The 16,204-nt window shown below is 47.2% G+C and overlaps 1 protein-coding gene across 3 annotated transcripts in view; it reads right to left on the bottom strand.

The window, feature by feature from the left end:
- The window catches only part of LRRK1 (leucine rich repeat kinase 1), a 76,502-nt gene extending 60,298 nt beyond the window's left edge, over positions 1–16,204 (bottom strand). The window contains exons 1-2 of one of the 3 annotated variants that reach the window (XM_038184842.2): positions 16,064–16,204; positions 12,815–13,030 (exon numbers count right to left, since the gene is read on the bottom strand). In XM_038184842.2, coding sequence (XP_038040770.2) covers positions 12,815–12,881 — 67 coding nt within the window. In that variant the 5' untranslated portion in view covers positions 12,882–13,030; positions 16,064–16,204. Of the gene's footprint in view, positions 1–1,112; positions 1,226–11,828; positions 11,958–12,814; positions 13,031–16,063 lie in introns of those variants that run through there. The other 2 variants (XM_038184844.2, XM_038184845.2) reach the window with 2 other exon arrangements.

Here is a 16,204-nt window from a genome sequence, read left to right as displayed (position 1 = left end):
TGATATTCTGTTACAATACACTTCTTGGGTACTCCTGTAATAAAGGGCTACAAGAAACTCCAGAAGCTCTTACACACTCACTGTGATTTCCCCTGGTTTGGGGAAAAGCAGATAAACGAAGCCTATTTGGACTGAGGAGGAATGGTGTGGGGTCATTCTCTAACATATTTGACTTTCCATGCAAATAAGGCCATGGGATTTACTCCCTATTCCTGCATCTTCTTTGTTTAGTTTCTCCAATGATCCACAGCTGCTTTGCTGGCTTTCTGCTAAGGACTGTAAGCAAACCAAGTGCTGTTTGTAAAGGGAAAATGGGGGCATTTGCCGACATTAAATACATATCCTTCACCTATTCCTCCCAGCACTTAACAGCCTGCACCAAACAAACTACCTTTGAAATCAGGAGTGGGAAATATTTCCAGTGTTTAATACTTTGGAAGTGATTTTTTAAGTTTGGCTTTGCAGCAACAGCTTTTAATAAAAGCTAAAGGCAAGACTAATTTTCATTTAAAAAATATTCCAATGGACACAGTGGTTATCAATAAAAACAAAAAAAACAACAACAACAAAAACTGTGTTATTTTATTGCCATTCAGAGGTTACAGCAGCATCAATTTAAAAATGCAACAGACTGCACAGTCCCAGCTGAGAGAAGCAAAATGAAAATAGGTCTAATTAATAATAAGGGGTACCAGGAGAATGTCAGAGAGATATGCAGTTACACCCAGTCTTAGGCCGTGTTATTAGAGCAAGTGAAAAAAAGATAAAATTTCTAAACTGACATTGTGCCATTATCAATAAAAAGGTGAGGGGCTGCAGGTCAATGCTGTGAATCAGCAAAGAGCTGCGTACCAGAACAACACGTTATACAGATTATTATCTTTATGTCTCAAATCACTGCATCCCTGTCTTTAACATACAGCCTCTCAGAAATTTTAAGTGCTGCATTAGTCCCTTTGATAAGGTAGGTGCTTGGGGAACTGACTAGGATATTGTTGTTTATTAGGGAAAGGTATAAATGAGATGTTTAACACAGGATAAAACAGGGCAGGAAGCTAACTTACTCCACAACAGATTTACAACAATAATAAGACTTTAAAACTGCTACTGACCTTGTCATAATTTGTGCAGGTGTTTCCAGAGAGAGAAGCAAATCAAGATGATGGCTGTAGCACAGCCTCCCATTCGGCGATGCTCAGTTTAGCTATTAATTCCTTGGACCGTGAGCCATCCACCTCTGCTTCAGCACAAGCAGCTCTCACAGTGGCCACTGGCTGGCTGGCGGCTGCTTCGTCTGAATTAACTACTGCATTTTAGCCTTGACAGTTATTTTCATCCCCATGTCCCATTACGGTGAAATCCAAGCCTCTGGTTCAGAGAGGATCTGGGGATGGGGGTGGGCAGGGAGGCTGCCTTTCCGGGCTGAGCTCAGACATTAATTCCTCAACAGCACCAGATGGCTCCAGCTAACCTCCACCAGCTTAATCTTTGGCCATTTTGACTTCTGAGCTCTGCCCCAGAGCTGAGGTCTAAAGCGCCCTGAATATTTAAAGTCACCCCTCCCGAACTCTTCAAAACTCCCAAGAGTTGCTGGATGTTTTTTAATGCTGCTCTACCAAAGCTTTGGCAGGCTGCTCTGCAACATTCATGGAAAGCCCTATTATTTCTGAGGCTCGGAACTAGAGGCTCTGTAACAGCCTCATCTATCTCCCATCGCCCTGAAAAACTCCAGATTAACAAAGGGAACCACAGCCAACAGGAAGCCTCCAGCGATTTCAAGGGATGATGGATCTGTCCTACATTGTGCTTTCCAATGAGATTGGGGATGAAAATGTTGTTAATCCTAGGGAAATTTCTGAATAATAGTGAAAATATTCCCATCCCAAGGCAGGAAGAAAAAACAAACCTCCATTTGATACAATAATATATATATATTTTTAAATCAGTCCCAGTCAGTCAAAATGTCTCATGAAACAAAGATATCTGTTGTGTTCCTTCTCTAATAATTCAAAATAACCTTTTTTTTTTTTTTTTTTTTCATATATGTTAGCAGGTTCCATTCATTCCTCACTTAAAAGACAGTCATGGACCAAGATCTGGCCCCAGGAGGGGGCTGTTCCCCGCCTGCCCACCTGGCCCCATAGCCAGGAGCTGGCCCAGAACCACCCAAGGGAAGGTCCCGCAGCAAAAAGCCTGGGATCTGTTTTGTCTTATTTTCAGATCTAGGAAAAATACATATGGCCCAATCCATTCTGGTATTGGATGAAGCCAGCAGGATTAAAAAGTGGTGGAGCACTTATAAAAGTCCCTGTGAGGAGACAAGGAGAGAGAGTTACGGGGAATTGGACTGCGGGGTGGCAAGAGGGTTTATCTGGAAAATCCAGCATCCCTGTGCAGGGGCCACGGCAGAGCTGGGCCATGTCCTTCCAACCCTAATTAACATCTCTTCTTAATGAGTAAGACGTGCCAATTTCTCAGGACAATGAGAGAACCCTCCACGCGCACTTTTTCTGCCTGTTTTATGTGGTTTGATTTCACCCAAACATCCATTATTTAAGCTAATTACTGGCATGGCTTTACACTACCATCTGCCTGCCAAGCGAGTGGAAAAATTGATATATTTAGTACAAATATAACCTGCCTCCACGACAGAGCTCACAACCGATGCTCACTGCCCCAAAAGTAAGCTAATAACCCTATAAAAGGCCAGACTCAAAGCATAGAAAAACGCTTCGAATACAACAATTAAGTACTGAAGGGATCTTTTTCATCATTATTGCATAATCCAGTATTCTTTTAAAATTGTTTACATGCCAGTACAATGAATGCCAACTGCTGAGCTGCAATAAACGTTTGCCAGCAAGCGCACAGGATTTTGGAAAGGACGTGCTGACAATTTTAGGTACAGCAATGCAAAGTGACCAATTACCACCAGAGCCACTGGAAATTTCCTATTTAGAACCACTCTTAACCTGCAAGGAAAAAAAACATTTGCTAATGCAAACCTGAGAGGAAAAAATTAAGTCCTGGACAGAAAAATGCTCTGGACTCCTGCCTTTTTCAGGGCTCCAGAACTAAACTACAAAAACCAGACAGCTCAGAAAGCTTTAGCTCTACATCTATACAGTCATTTTTCCATCACCCAGGATAACGAGGGGAGGAGAGGGCAGAAAAGCCTCAAATACTGACAACACAGAGTTGGCAGGTTTGGTGGACACTAACACTGATAATGAAGCCTCTGCCTGTCACAGCACTGAGACGGGGTCAAAAAGCTCTGCCAGGCCCGAGCAGGCTCCTGCATTTGTGCACATGCCTCACAGACTCTGCAAATGACTTGTTTTGCCCAAGAAGTTCAAATGAATTAGTTATTTCTAATATTGCTTCTAGGCAGGGGAGGAATGAGGTAGAGGCCAACCTCCTGCAAGGACCAGGCACAGGTTGGGTCCTGCAGTGAAAGGAGACCCCCACATCCTTCCCTTACATCTTCGGGGTGCAAAGGATCAGCAAAGACCACAGGGATTAGTGACACAGTGACAGAAATGTCACCGTGTTGTTCCACTCTTAAGGGAGAGAGCCTGAGGAAAGCAAGCGAGCTCCAAATGGCCAAAGCCACGGCTGTGGTATTGAAAATACAAATGACTCAGCTCTAAGTGAAAGTTTCTATTTTCATCTTTTGGCTTCAGTGATTTGGTTCCAATCCTACAGCTTGAATCATTCAGAAATATGCTTTCACATGCAAGGCCAGCTATGCCACTCTTGCTTTCCAAAATGTAAATTGGGATATACATTAAGCATGCAGAAGTACGACCATGCTTTTGGGTTTTCTTCGTGTCCGTTTCCAGGCATGGCTAGAAAGAGGATTATTAAATCATGAAAGGTGTCTCTAATGAGGCCATTCCTGTCCAACTGAACCAAATATTACACCCATGAAACCAAACCAGGCTTGGATTTCCATTTGAAACTTCACAAAATAGAATTTCACGGCTAAGTTGGGTTTATTTTGAAACTTTCCCATTTCCCTAATGTTCAAGCTTTCATCAGAATGGAAAAATTCCCATGCATCATTGTTCTCTTTCTTTCAGACCGACCATTTGCTCAATATTCTTCTAAAAAGTAAGTCGGCACTTACACACACTGGGGAAGCAGCAAGTCACAGCCAGCCCCCGTATGCTTCGTCCTCCTTAGACGTACATTTAAAGCCAGATTAAGGGAGAAGCAAGTGCTTTGAGCCCCATCATATGTCAGGGGTCTTGGGCAGATGTTGTAGCCTGCACGGTTGCCAGAGTCCTTCCTCCTTTCCCCAAGAAAGCACTGCAGGTCTCTTATAGAACCTGAATGCATGAAGGTTTTGGAAAGACTGGCCGGAAAGGAGGAAAAAAAGGGGAAGAAACATGAAAAAGATAAGTAAAAATACCGTGCGTGACTCCAGTTTATCACATTCAAGGAGGGCTATGACAATCTGGAGAGCTGAAGAAGATGAATTAAGAAATGGACAGTCTAATTACAAGATTAGAGATGAAAAGAGCTTGGTTTGTTGCACATGGAAAAATGAAGGCTGGACAGGGATGCGAGCATTGTCTATAAATACATCCAGAGGGAGACACCAGGGAAGAAGAGCTATTTATGTACAGGGTACAAACACATTTCACTTGCCAATTAGAAGAAAGTTTAAAGTGTTGGAGGAATGAGGCTTCAGAACAGTCCTCTAGAAAAAGCAGAAAGGACAGACCCGTCAACTCATTTAGAAGATGCTTTGAACAAGGTTTAGGAGGGTGACAGCAGGACACTGACCCACACAACCCTCCAGTCCTACAGCCTGCATTCCTACTTTATACCTGCTCTAAAGTTAACACAGCTATCAGGTGCTAACAGGTATAACAAAGACTACTTTGAAGAAAGTTGGTAGAAAGGGAGGGTGTCCTTTATCAAACCAAAGAGCAATACTCTGGAAAATAAAAGAAAAGTTGAGAAAGCGAGGCTCTGCTCCAGCTTCTACTGAACTCGCTGTGAGTGCTTCCACCAGCATCTATGCAGCAGGAGCAGATCCTCAGAAGTTTCCAGGAGAAAATATCGAGTAGGGAAGATTACTTTAGCAGCTGTGTCTGGAACAGAAGAGAAAGTTTCGTTGAAAAGGCCTCTGCTGCTGGCCAAGGCAGTGCAGGTCCTGAATCAGGCTGCGTGATGATGTGCTGCCATAAATGTAACGGGCTACCAAAAAAACCCCACCACCTTCCGTATCTGGTGACAAAACCTGTAAGAGGCAGAAGTGCCTGTATTTGAGAGGGGAAATATTTCCCTTTCGTTTCCTGATGTCCGAGAATGTCAACATCCATTTCAGTGGAAGAAAGACATGGATTTTGTCTGGGAGGATGCTGTGTTCAACTGAAGGTACGTGCTGTGAACCCACTGCAGCTTGCAGCATTGTTAGATGGTTGCTCCAAGGTGAAGAGGGCAAAACCAGGCAAGGCATGTTTCCATCCTACCAACAGATGAGGAGCCCAGATCCAGTGTATGTGAAAACCTTGCCCAATCCATCCAACAAAACTTTAATAGCTTTTATTCATACCCCGTTATTGTGTGAAAAGGCCTAGGTGCAACACATCGGAGAGCTGTGACCGTGATTACAAGCCAACTTCAGGAGCCAGACATTTTTGTTTTCCAAGCTACATTTGAGATCTGAAAAGGGATCCTGTCCATTAGTGTTAAAAAAAATATGTTCCTGTTTGATGCAAAAATAAAAGCTTTTTCAAAGGCTCTTTGATGTGCAAGACAGAAAGACATGCAGGCAGATTCTGAAGGAGGTCTTGTCTTCAGCAATTACCAGCACTCCTTTTGAATCTTACTCCCCAGACAGAATTTTAATGTGAAGTAGATAATCACACTGCAGAGCGTATCAGCTCTAAACCTTGTGGCTTTTCAATTAAGCAGCAATAACCTGTAGTCAAAATACTCCCTGCCCAACAAGGGAATAAAACAAACAACCCCAAACCAACTAAATCCAGGTGAAGCAACTCTGAAGCTTTTCAAAGGTCTCGTTCTGAGCTCTTCTCGGGCAGCCAGGCCAGTTTTCCAAGCGATATTCTGATCATTAAAACAAGCAGTGATGTAATTTCCACAGCAACCACAAACATACCAAGAATATTTGAGCTAAATTTATCCAGACTTCTTGTTTGAATCACTGCTTCGGTTCGTTATTTTTCCACGATCTTCAGTGCCGTGCAGAAAAGGAGCTGTGGGCAGCCTGGGACGAGGCTCTCTCTGCAGCACTGTCTGAAATACCAATCTTCGTGCTTGCAGGCCACTTAGTGACTATTAGTAGGGAATTTTGGTCGCTGTCCAGCTCCCATCTTCCCAGGTCCCTGCTCTTTCACCCTTCACCCTCTTCCTCCCTTCCTGTGGCAGATTGACTCCTTTCCTCTCCTCCACACAGTGAGGCAACGCGAGGCTCGTCTCTGTGGCTGAGAATTTCCCCAAATCACTGCAGACCTGCTGTCCTGCTCCTCCAGGAGATGGTGGGCTGCAGAAGGAAGAACCCACACCACTCTGCATCAGACCCCCAGCCCTTCCCTGGGGTCCTGAGCCCTACATCCCACCACCAGCACCAGGACAGCTCAGCCTGGGAAGGGGTCACCACCTTCACCAGCAGGTGATGCACTTTTTGGGATGCAGGGATGCAAAAAGTGCATCACCAACAAGACGTCACGGGTCTCCACCCTCTCTTCCAACATGCCCAAGGTGGTGATTGCCATGGCAAGAGGCACAACCTGCAGCATAACCTGTAAGATCTTACTCCATCAACACTGCTGTTGTTCTATAGGAATCTTTTCTTTTCAGCTGTCACATTTTACCACGGTCGGACATGTCCTTGCTGACTCCATTTCAGTTTCAGGATCAGCCTCCCAGTTTGCCTGCCTGTCACACAGCTGTGCACGTTTTAAGGGCAGTCTGTTATTTCTCAAAGTGCTCCTTTCTGTTTGTTTTGTTTGTTTGTTTACCAGAAACTTCAACCCACACATCCCGTCTGACTGCAGGAGGGTTTTCTGAAGCGTGAAGGCTTTTCCTAAAACCTAGACTTCTTTTGTAGGGCCTCCCTTTAAGCTGAAGTAATGCTCAAATTCAAAGCATGCACATTTTTATCATGAAGCTATCGGTAGCCTAGATAAGCGGGCTGCTGCTGTGGTTATGTATATGCAAAGAAGCAATGCTGACCCACTAAGGAGCACAGGCTGATTAAGGAAAGGAATTAAATATCAGCCTAACTTGACGTAAAATCCAAGACAGAACCTATTAAGGGCCATAATTCACCTATGTGGCAGACTGGGAGCTGAATGGCATTAAATCCATCCCCCGACACCCTCATCTACAATGCAAACATTTCCTCCCAGCTAGCTGCCTGCTGCCAAGCGCAGCCCTGGCAGCTCCTTTATTGATCAGAGAAATGAAAAACAAACAAACCGCAGACCTGATGCTCTAAGGATCCCTGAAGATCGGATCCAGAGCCTGTTACGCCAGTGCAGAGACTTTAATGGGTCTTACATAAGGCTCCCAAAGGCTTTGAAGAGGATGAAAAAAAAATAAATTCATAGCACTTTCTTTAATGCAAGTATAAAATTGCCTGTAACATCACCGGCAAAACAGTAAATCAATTACAGGCCTGGTAAAGACCGAGTCAGTGTGAACTCTATCAATTGCTTTTTCCCCACTGCAACGGAGGGTAACAGTTCTGCCTACGACCACAGTGCCAACCTCACCTGCTTTATAATTAGTCAGGTAGTTAAGGGCTCCCCGTGTGCAGGTTCTAAGTGCCAAGGCTTTTCTTTACTTCCCTTATCGGCTCATCTTTGTTTTTTTTCCAGGCATCTTGACAGAGCTGTCTTAAGTTACATCTCAGTGTACCGACACATCCTAAGCTGGATAAAAAGGTGGAAAATAAAGCTGTGTAGGAACAGGTAATGCCATATAAAGCTCAGACAGGGACTGGTGTTCCACTACTGCCTGTACATCCCTACCTTTCAGGCTGGACTCTGCCCAGTGGGGTCCGTACCGCACTGCTGCCTCTCCCAGCAGCTCTGCCCTCAAGTTCAAGAGCAGACCTGCTTCTGTGGCATCCACCAGGAAAAGCTGCTCTTACCACCACTGAGACCTAAGTGCTCCTTTACATCCCGTGACTCCAGAAGGGCACAGCACCCCCAAGCCAAACTCCCCACTGGCACAAGAATCCATTTTCCAATGCAAGCAGCTCTTTCAGACGCCTCCGATTCACAAAGAGAGGCATCTCCCAGGGTACGTTCTGAAGGACAGCATTTAGCACCCAGACTCTGAAAAAACAGTTCAGAGCATCTCAAACGAGGCACCTAACTGCACGTGTCCCCGCGTTCACTGCCCTTTTGGGAAACCCTGGCTGGGCTCAGCGGGATGGTGCAACGCGGCTGGGCTACAGCCTGCAGAGCAGAGCAGGCTCACCACAGGCATGTTCTGCTGGCCTTCCGCATTAGCAGTTGGCCCCATGTGAGATTTCACCACTTCTGTATGAAGTGTGTATTTAAATATGTTTAAAAATACAAGCCTATTACCGCTGTACTAGTGTACTTCCTATTCCTGCCTAGCACTTCCTACTTCTCCTTCTGCAGGGCATTGCTGAGACTCACATACAATACCTGCTCTATTTTTTGTGTCCTCCCACGCTGCCTTTTTTTTTTTACATTTTGCTTGTAGGAATACTTTCAATTCACTTTTTAGTCTCAAATTAACTTGCAGCTTAACAAGTAGGAAGAAAAACAGAAAGCCTACAGGGCTCGTTGCACAGAACTTCAAGCAAGCAGCACGCTTTGCAGGCCTCAAGCGCGCTCAGGTCGCTTCCCAGATGCTCTCCTGCCCTCCACTCTGCCACACCATTGTAGCAGGCTCAGGCGATGCCACTACCTCCACTGTGAGGATGGAAAAAAACAGGGCAGAGAGTGCAAGTACCTTTTTCCTTCTCAAACAGCACAACACGCCTCATATGGGGCTAAGGTGAGATGCAGCCGCTGGCTGTAGCCCTGTGCACAGGGCTGTAGAGATGCAAAGCTTCACATGGGACTTTCACAAGGAACAAAGTGATACCAGGGGTGCTGTACGCACCAGTTTTGGCTTCTTCCTCTATTCAGCTGGGAAAAAAAATTATAAGCAAAGATATTCGCACCACCAAACGCAAGTTCCTGCCCTTCATGTGGAAGGCACCAAAACCAGCAGGGCGAACTATGAAGGAATGACAGCAGAGATCTCATCTGGAGGCCATGCACAGGGTGGGCCCTGGCTACTTGGAGTGCTACAGAGAAGCCAGGATCTCCCTGGAGCCTTGTTCTGCTTACGTGGGTTTCACGTGAAGCCAGACTGATGGCCTGGGAGGCTCAGGTTCTTCAGCATGAACCAAACAAAAAAGCTGTGGAGGTTTCCAGCCCTCCACCTCCAGCCCCGTGGCCTCCTCACCACGAAGGCCTCAGCCCCGTTTGCCCATCGCTTCCATCGCTTGTGAAACTTTCCGTCCAGAATTGCACCAGCTCCCGCCCGGTGCCTCTGATAAAACGGCCCGTTAGCTCCTCCAGCTCAGCTCCTCTCCTCGGGCTGGAGGCTTGCCTGTGATTCAGGAGGTGGCAGCAGCTCTCCCTCTGAGTCAGTGCTGAGCCACGGCCGGGTTGCAAAGGTCACTGCCATCGTGGGTCGCCCGGATAAAAAACACGAAGCCCCAGGAGCTGCAGGGTCACCACGGCCCCTCTGACACGCAGCTGGTCTGCCCCAAATTCCAGCACGGGTCAGTATATTCCGGCTACTTGCCTCATTTTAACATCCGTGTCCCTTTTCCAGGCATATTGCATGTGCATGCTTCCCTCAAAAGAAGTCGTGAACGCCATAAAATTTCAAGCAACCCTCACCGGCATGGTTGCTCCTCATTATGTAACATTACATACACTATAACGCAGCACACCTTTTCAACATTCATCTCTAGATTTAGCAGGAGAGAAGAGACACCCTCTGGTGTGTTGGGAAGATAATCCAATTCCAGCTCAGAGACACACACAAAGGGCACACGAACGCTCTGGGACTTTGAATAAAATTCTCGGTAAGAGAGAGATAAGCTCTCTAACAAAACTATTCTTACATTTCAGAGGACGATGATTGCTTTTCTATGTCTTTGCTGAGCTGTCTCCTAGAAACTCATCTGAGAATTAAATGCTAGCTGTAAAATTCTGTACGATTCAGAGAAAACAAACAGCCTGTAGAAAGGAGATGAATCTCTATTATGTTCTAGACATTCATGTGGTGATATCTTTGGGCTTCCATTGTATTTCCTACAAGAACCACATTATGTCACCTCCATTATATTATGCAGAGCTCTTTAACCCAGTTTAAAAAAAAACACACTGCTTCACGAGATACTGCAGCCGCCCCCGTACCTCCGCTCTACCTTTTTTTCTTTTAATTAGGATAACATGAACCAATCTAGGAGAGGGGAAGCTAGGTCTGAAGAGGCGAGGGAGGTGCTGACAGCACCCGAAGGGGAGCATCATTCTGCACTCCGGTGACAAACCCTCCCTGCTCTGCTGGCAGTGACCAGCCAAGCCCCGCGGCATCCCCGGAGGCTGCACGGGGTCCGGTGGTGAAACATGGCTCTCGCTCGCTCTCGGGGGAAGCGGGCATCCTGCTGGGACACCGGCAAGATTCCTGCCGCAGCCAAGTGAAGCAGCAGCGGAGACACGAGCAGATGCAGTGAGGTGAGCCCACGTTCTCCTATGCTACACTTGCTGACTTGTATTAGTGACGCTGTGGGTGCATTCTCCCTGTGAAGATCTGGCCAAATGAATAGCTGTCAGGAAAAAAAAGCCCTAAAGCCTTCCAGGCACCGCTGTACCTTGTGAAAGCCCTTGCACCCTACGCCCATCCTTCCTGCCTGAAAGCAGGCTCCAAGCTTTTGGGGTGCTCAGGGGGTCCCCAGCGCCGCAGGAACTGTCTGCGGTGTCACTGCCCTGCAGGTCCCACTGAATGGGAGCAGGAGGCTGCATCCAGGCTGTGAATTGATGCATGTAAACAATAGATTCAAATGTGGAGGCTGAATGAGTCACTGCATTCCTGCATTCGAGTTGTGTAACAGGATCCAAATGCAGAAAGAGGACCAGCTAACTTAGGGAGTGGACCAGCTAGCTAATAACAATTATTCTTGGCAGGACTCAGTCCAGAAAAAAAAAAAAGAGTTTAAACATGTACAGTATGCTCATAAAGAACTAATCCGCCAGGGCAGCACCAGGTCTTAAGCTTTCCTAGGGTCACTTGGCCAGTCTTCCAAAAACTGTTTATCAAATAAAACAGTCCAGGCATGTAAGGATAGCAGAGTTATACCAGTAAGATTCGTATGCCTCCAGTTAGGCAGTTTAACTGAATATATTTACATAAAAAACATGTAAGAAATTTCTCAGAATAAAAATCATGTTCACAATGTAGAAAATAATTTATACCCTTTCCTCTTCTCAATTCATTATTCACTCAAACTGACTTGCTTATTTGCTGTATCTTTAAAAAGCAAGAAAAACTTGTCAAATCACTATTGCAGAACAAAAATTTAGCAATTCTTAACACTTAGCACAGACTAAAATACTTCTCATTAAGAATGCTTCACATAGCTTAGTATTCAAATGGAGTTAATTTCTTCCAGAGAGAAACTCATAGGATAGAATTCAACTAGTTTAAAGATATTCAAAAACCAAATGCTTACAGTTATTATAGAGAGATACAATGCTAAATAATGAAAGCAAAACCAAATAAAATCAGTAGCACAGAATAAGCAGAATACATACGGAGAGTGGAAAGAGTTCCCAGAGCTCCCTGTGACGCTGGTGAGAAACGTCTTTAGACAAGACAAGGCAGCCTCTGAATAAAGTACCAGGTTTTGCTTCATAGTTGCTGATAAAATCCAAAATAAGGCTGCAAAAACATTAGCTTCTACTGAAGCCTGCTTACTCACTACGAAGCGTCAAACACACCTTCATCCCACACTTAAAACGCAGATGCCGCCTCCTAATGAACTGTTTGTTGCACGGGGGGAATACCGTTATACAATAAGCAGAAGGCTATTTCTTGATGCAGAAACATAACTGGGTTTTGGCTCAGAGAAGTACAGCACTGCCTAGGAACTGAAGGGTTCTGCATTAAGAAACTGCCAAAAATAATACGGCTGTTCAAAAAAAAAAATCAACAAAAAACTAATTAACAGGAAACAACCTGAAGCATACGTCCCTTCCTAAAGAGAAATTTCCACCTATGGATTTATTATGTTGTCTAAATGCAGACCTCCTAATCCATCCCACCAATACATTACTGTAAGTTACTGAACCAAAGCTGAGAGCAAAAGTGGAGCAGGCTAGTATCTGCTCAGCCTGAGAAACTGTGCTCTGATTTTAGCAGCTTTCATACCCTGAATACACACTGCATCAGTGGCTGGGAACATATTTGCATTCGCATGCTGAAAAAGCACAGATCTTGTAAAACATATTTAGGAACTGCTGAGACATGATACATGTATTGACTAATTCCGTAGGCTTTGGGAGAAAATTGGTCTTCACAGAAATGCTATTCTTATCACCTGAACAGTCCAACGTCATTCCCCTTGCAAGTAAAACTCCTTGTTCTGTACTGTAGATTTTCTAAAATTAAGGCTCAAAGCACTCAAAGATCTTTCATATATTCAGATTTCATTGAAACTCAGTGGCAGCTGTCTAGCGAGTTCCCTTAAAACCTTCCGCTCCCAATTTGAACAGGAAAGAAAAGAAATCGTCCTATTTACCATTCTGTGTGTCCATGTTGCTCTCTCTGGAAACAGCGGATTCCTCAGTTCCCACACACCAGTACATTCTGGGTCGTAGTTGTGAAGATTGCACAGGCAAACTTTCTGCAGCACTCGAAACTGAGTAGTGTTGTCCTAGCTGAGTGATCTCTGTCAATTAAGTGCAGGAACGGAGCGACTGCTAGTGAGCACCATCTTGAAGAGCCATAATCTACCCTGTTTAAAAATAAACGGCAAAACAAATTAATCATTCTAGTAGAGAAAGTGCAAGATGCTTATTCCCGTCTGAATGCTACTTTGCAGAAAAGCACCCATCAGCCTATGCAAATATAAATACAATTATTTCCATCATGGCTTTGTTCAAAGAACACAACGTGAATTAACAGAGGAGACTAACAAAGTCTGCACTATAGAAAAGATAAATGTTCCCAATTTTTCTCCACCAAAGCTGACTCTTTGGTGAGTCTTTGGGTGGAGGGTGGCGGGGGTGGGCCTGGGTCACAGCTGCAGTTTCAGACTCTCCACAAGCTAGTGTAAAGGCAGAGCATTGAAACGACGAAACGCAGCTGGAAAAATCCTAAATGCAACCTCAAAACCTTTCCCATCCGCAAAGAAGACTGTGGCTCTTGTGCAACTCCACCGTGAGAAACTGAAAAATAGTGACGTGGTTTCTGAGCCCATTCTCTATAGAATAAACAGAGCTAAGAGAAGCACACCAGCTTCTTTCCTCTCTGCCCAGTCCTAGAGAAGTCCAGTGCTCTCGGAGCAGCAGGCTTCTTCAAACATGTCCAGGGAGGCAAACTAAGCCCCTACAAGCTCTCGGAGGTTGGCTGCTGCTGTACAAGAGCTCGGAAGAAGACTGTACAGCTCAGTCTCCCAGGGCTCTGACTTCTTCAAATCTGCACACCTGCACGTTTTCTCTCTTCCACCACTACAGGTGAGTTTGCAGCATGTGCCCAGCCAACGCCAGCGCTCCTCCACCTTCTGCTTTCAGTTTCAGCCCGTGAATGCCTCTCAGATGTAACTCAGTGCCCTTTACCTTTGATCCTGATTAGATTTTCTCATGCTCGGCATGTGATGCTGAAGTTTTGATCCAATGTGGCAAAGCACACAGCCCACCTCGTGCTTCAGCAAGCAAGACCCAGGCGCATTGCCCCGTGAGCAGAGGTGGCATCCTGTGCTGGGATCAGGACCAGGGGACGCACAGGGACACGTGGATCCGTCCCCACTCCCCAGGAAGCTGCTGCCTGCTCCTCCCTCATCACACAGCGTTTTAACAGCGAGCCAACACCGTTAAAAATGACTGAACGCTACATCAACTGTTTCCAGGCAAAGACTTGAGTTTTAGGCGCACTTAGAGCAAAACTGAGCTTCTGATGACCCCTACTTCGTGGTGCCGGCAGCAGGAACCAAAACTCGCAGCCCGAGCGCCGTGCACATCCTGCAAGCTGGGCAGCGGGCGAAGCCACAGCCTGCGGTTTGGCTCTGGGGTGTTTTTCAGAGACGGGAAAAATGATTTGGGTGCCACAGAGCAAATAACGACATGGACTGAGAGGCGTGGAGCAGGCTACAGGCAAGCGCTTTCACACCCCCCCACGGCCCAACACCTCCTTCGCGGCAGCACGGCCGCAGCTCTAAGCGGCCACAGATGGCCAAGCAGCCAAGCACCAGTGCGTCCGTCCGTCCATCTGTCCGTCCATCCTTGCCACAGACCACAGCAGACACGTGGGGGTGTCGGGGAGGCTGCTGTGCCTCCCAAAAGCTGTCCTGGTCGCTCCCTCTGAAAACGAAGGGGATGTGATGCTGGCAGCACCGAGCCCCTGCCTTCCCGACACCCTCACCATCAACGTGCTGAGCAGCTACATCAGAACAAACACTTCCCCATGCAAAAAAAAAAAAAAAACAAACCAACAAAACAACAGAATAACTCTTTTTAGCAGATGCTGGTTTTTGAAGCGTTTCCTTGCTGCACTACTGGGGCACACCATGTCTGAAGAGCTTTGAGAAAAATCATCCCGCACCCAATTTTTAAGTCTCTACCCGGATTACTGCGTGGGGTGGAACTTTCCTTGTACATAGTGAAAGGAAAAAACTTATATTTTTCCTGAAACTGTGATAGTGAGTTCCCTTTAACTAGTGAATGCTTCAGCTCTAAGTGCCTTAGTGTCACACAGCCCCTGTGCAGGCTCCTGTATTTCCCTATTTTGGGATCTTTGTGTATACACTAAAAGCGTCCCTGTGGTGCTGTTACCTCAAGCAAGACGCACTCAACTGCAACACGTGCAAACACCAGGTCTTAATTTGATTTAGGGAGAGAGAGTGACTGGAAAAACAGCACTACTTGAGTCCTACGGGCTCTGCAGAATCCCATTCAGGAGGGAGATGGTGAAGAACAGATCTGGGTGCAGGTTTACATCCCGCCTCGTGTACTCCCAGCATCTCTCCTGAGCCTCCCTTACTGCCAGCTTTCAGGTGCTGCCCCAGCACACCCAGCCGTGCCTGGCATCACTTCCCAACCCACAAGCAATCTCCACAAACTTTGATGTTTCTGAAGAGCTCATTTAGGGCCCGGAGCTGTGGTGGACAAGGCAATGGGGTCTGAAGAGGCGGATAGCACCAGCGGGGTGCCCCCAAAAGGGCTGGGCGAAGGCTCCCCAGGAAGCAGCAGCGGCTGCCCGGTGAGGAGCAGAGCGTGGCTCAGACCTGTCACCTGCTGAGGGCCTTTCGGCGACACGAAAAATCTGCGGAAAGCGGCAAATTCTGTGATTCTGTGAAATCGCTGCTGCCCCCTTCACAAAGCAGGCACCGAGAGCCAGCCACCCTGCGCCCTACCCGGGTGTAAAGCTCAGCAGGAAGCAGGAGCGGCAATCACACCCAGTTTCCCTTCGGGTCTCCCCTCTTCCTAGCGGCCACACGGAGGGGCCGAGAGCACCGAGGGGCTTTTCCCCGGCCCCGGCGGAGCCCCCGCGGCCACCCCGAGCCGAGCCGCCCCTCACGGCCCCGGCCGGGCTCCCTCCTTCCCGGGGCAGAGCCTCCCGCCCGCCGCTTGCTGAGGAGAAGCCGCCCCCCCTCGCCCCAAAACTTCGCTCCCAACTTTTATTTCGCTTTTATTTCTCTCCAGCTGCCCCCCTCAGCGTGCTCAGCGCCCCCCCTCCACCTCTCCCAGCCCCTCGCCGCCTTCCCCTCAGCGCGGCCCCGGCGGCGGGGGCAGGTGCGTGCGGGGCGGCGGGGGGCCGGGGGCGGCCGTACCTCCTGCGTCCTGCCGGGGCTCTTCTCCTCCTCCTCCTCCTCCTTCTTCTCCTCCTCCGGCCGGCCGCCCGCCTCGCTGTGCGGCTCGGGAGGCGGAGGGAGGAAGGAAGGAAGGAAAAGGAGCGGGGCAGCAGCAGCGCG

Source organism: Anas platyrhynchos, chromosome 11 (genome assembly GCF_047663525.1).
Source record: "Anas platyrhynchos isolate ZD024472 breed Pekin duck chromosome 11, IASCAAS_PekinDuck_T2T, whole genome shotgun sequence".
NCBI lineage: Eukaryota > Metazoa > Chordata > Aves > Anseriformes > Anatidae > Anas > Anas platyrhynchos.
This window is presented reverse-complemented; position numbering and strand designations above follow the sequence as displayed.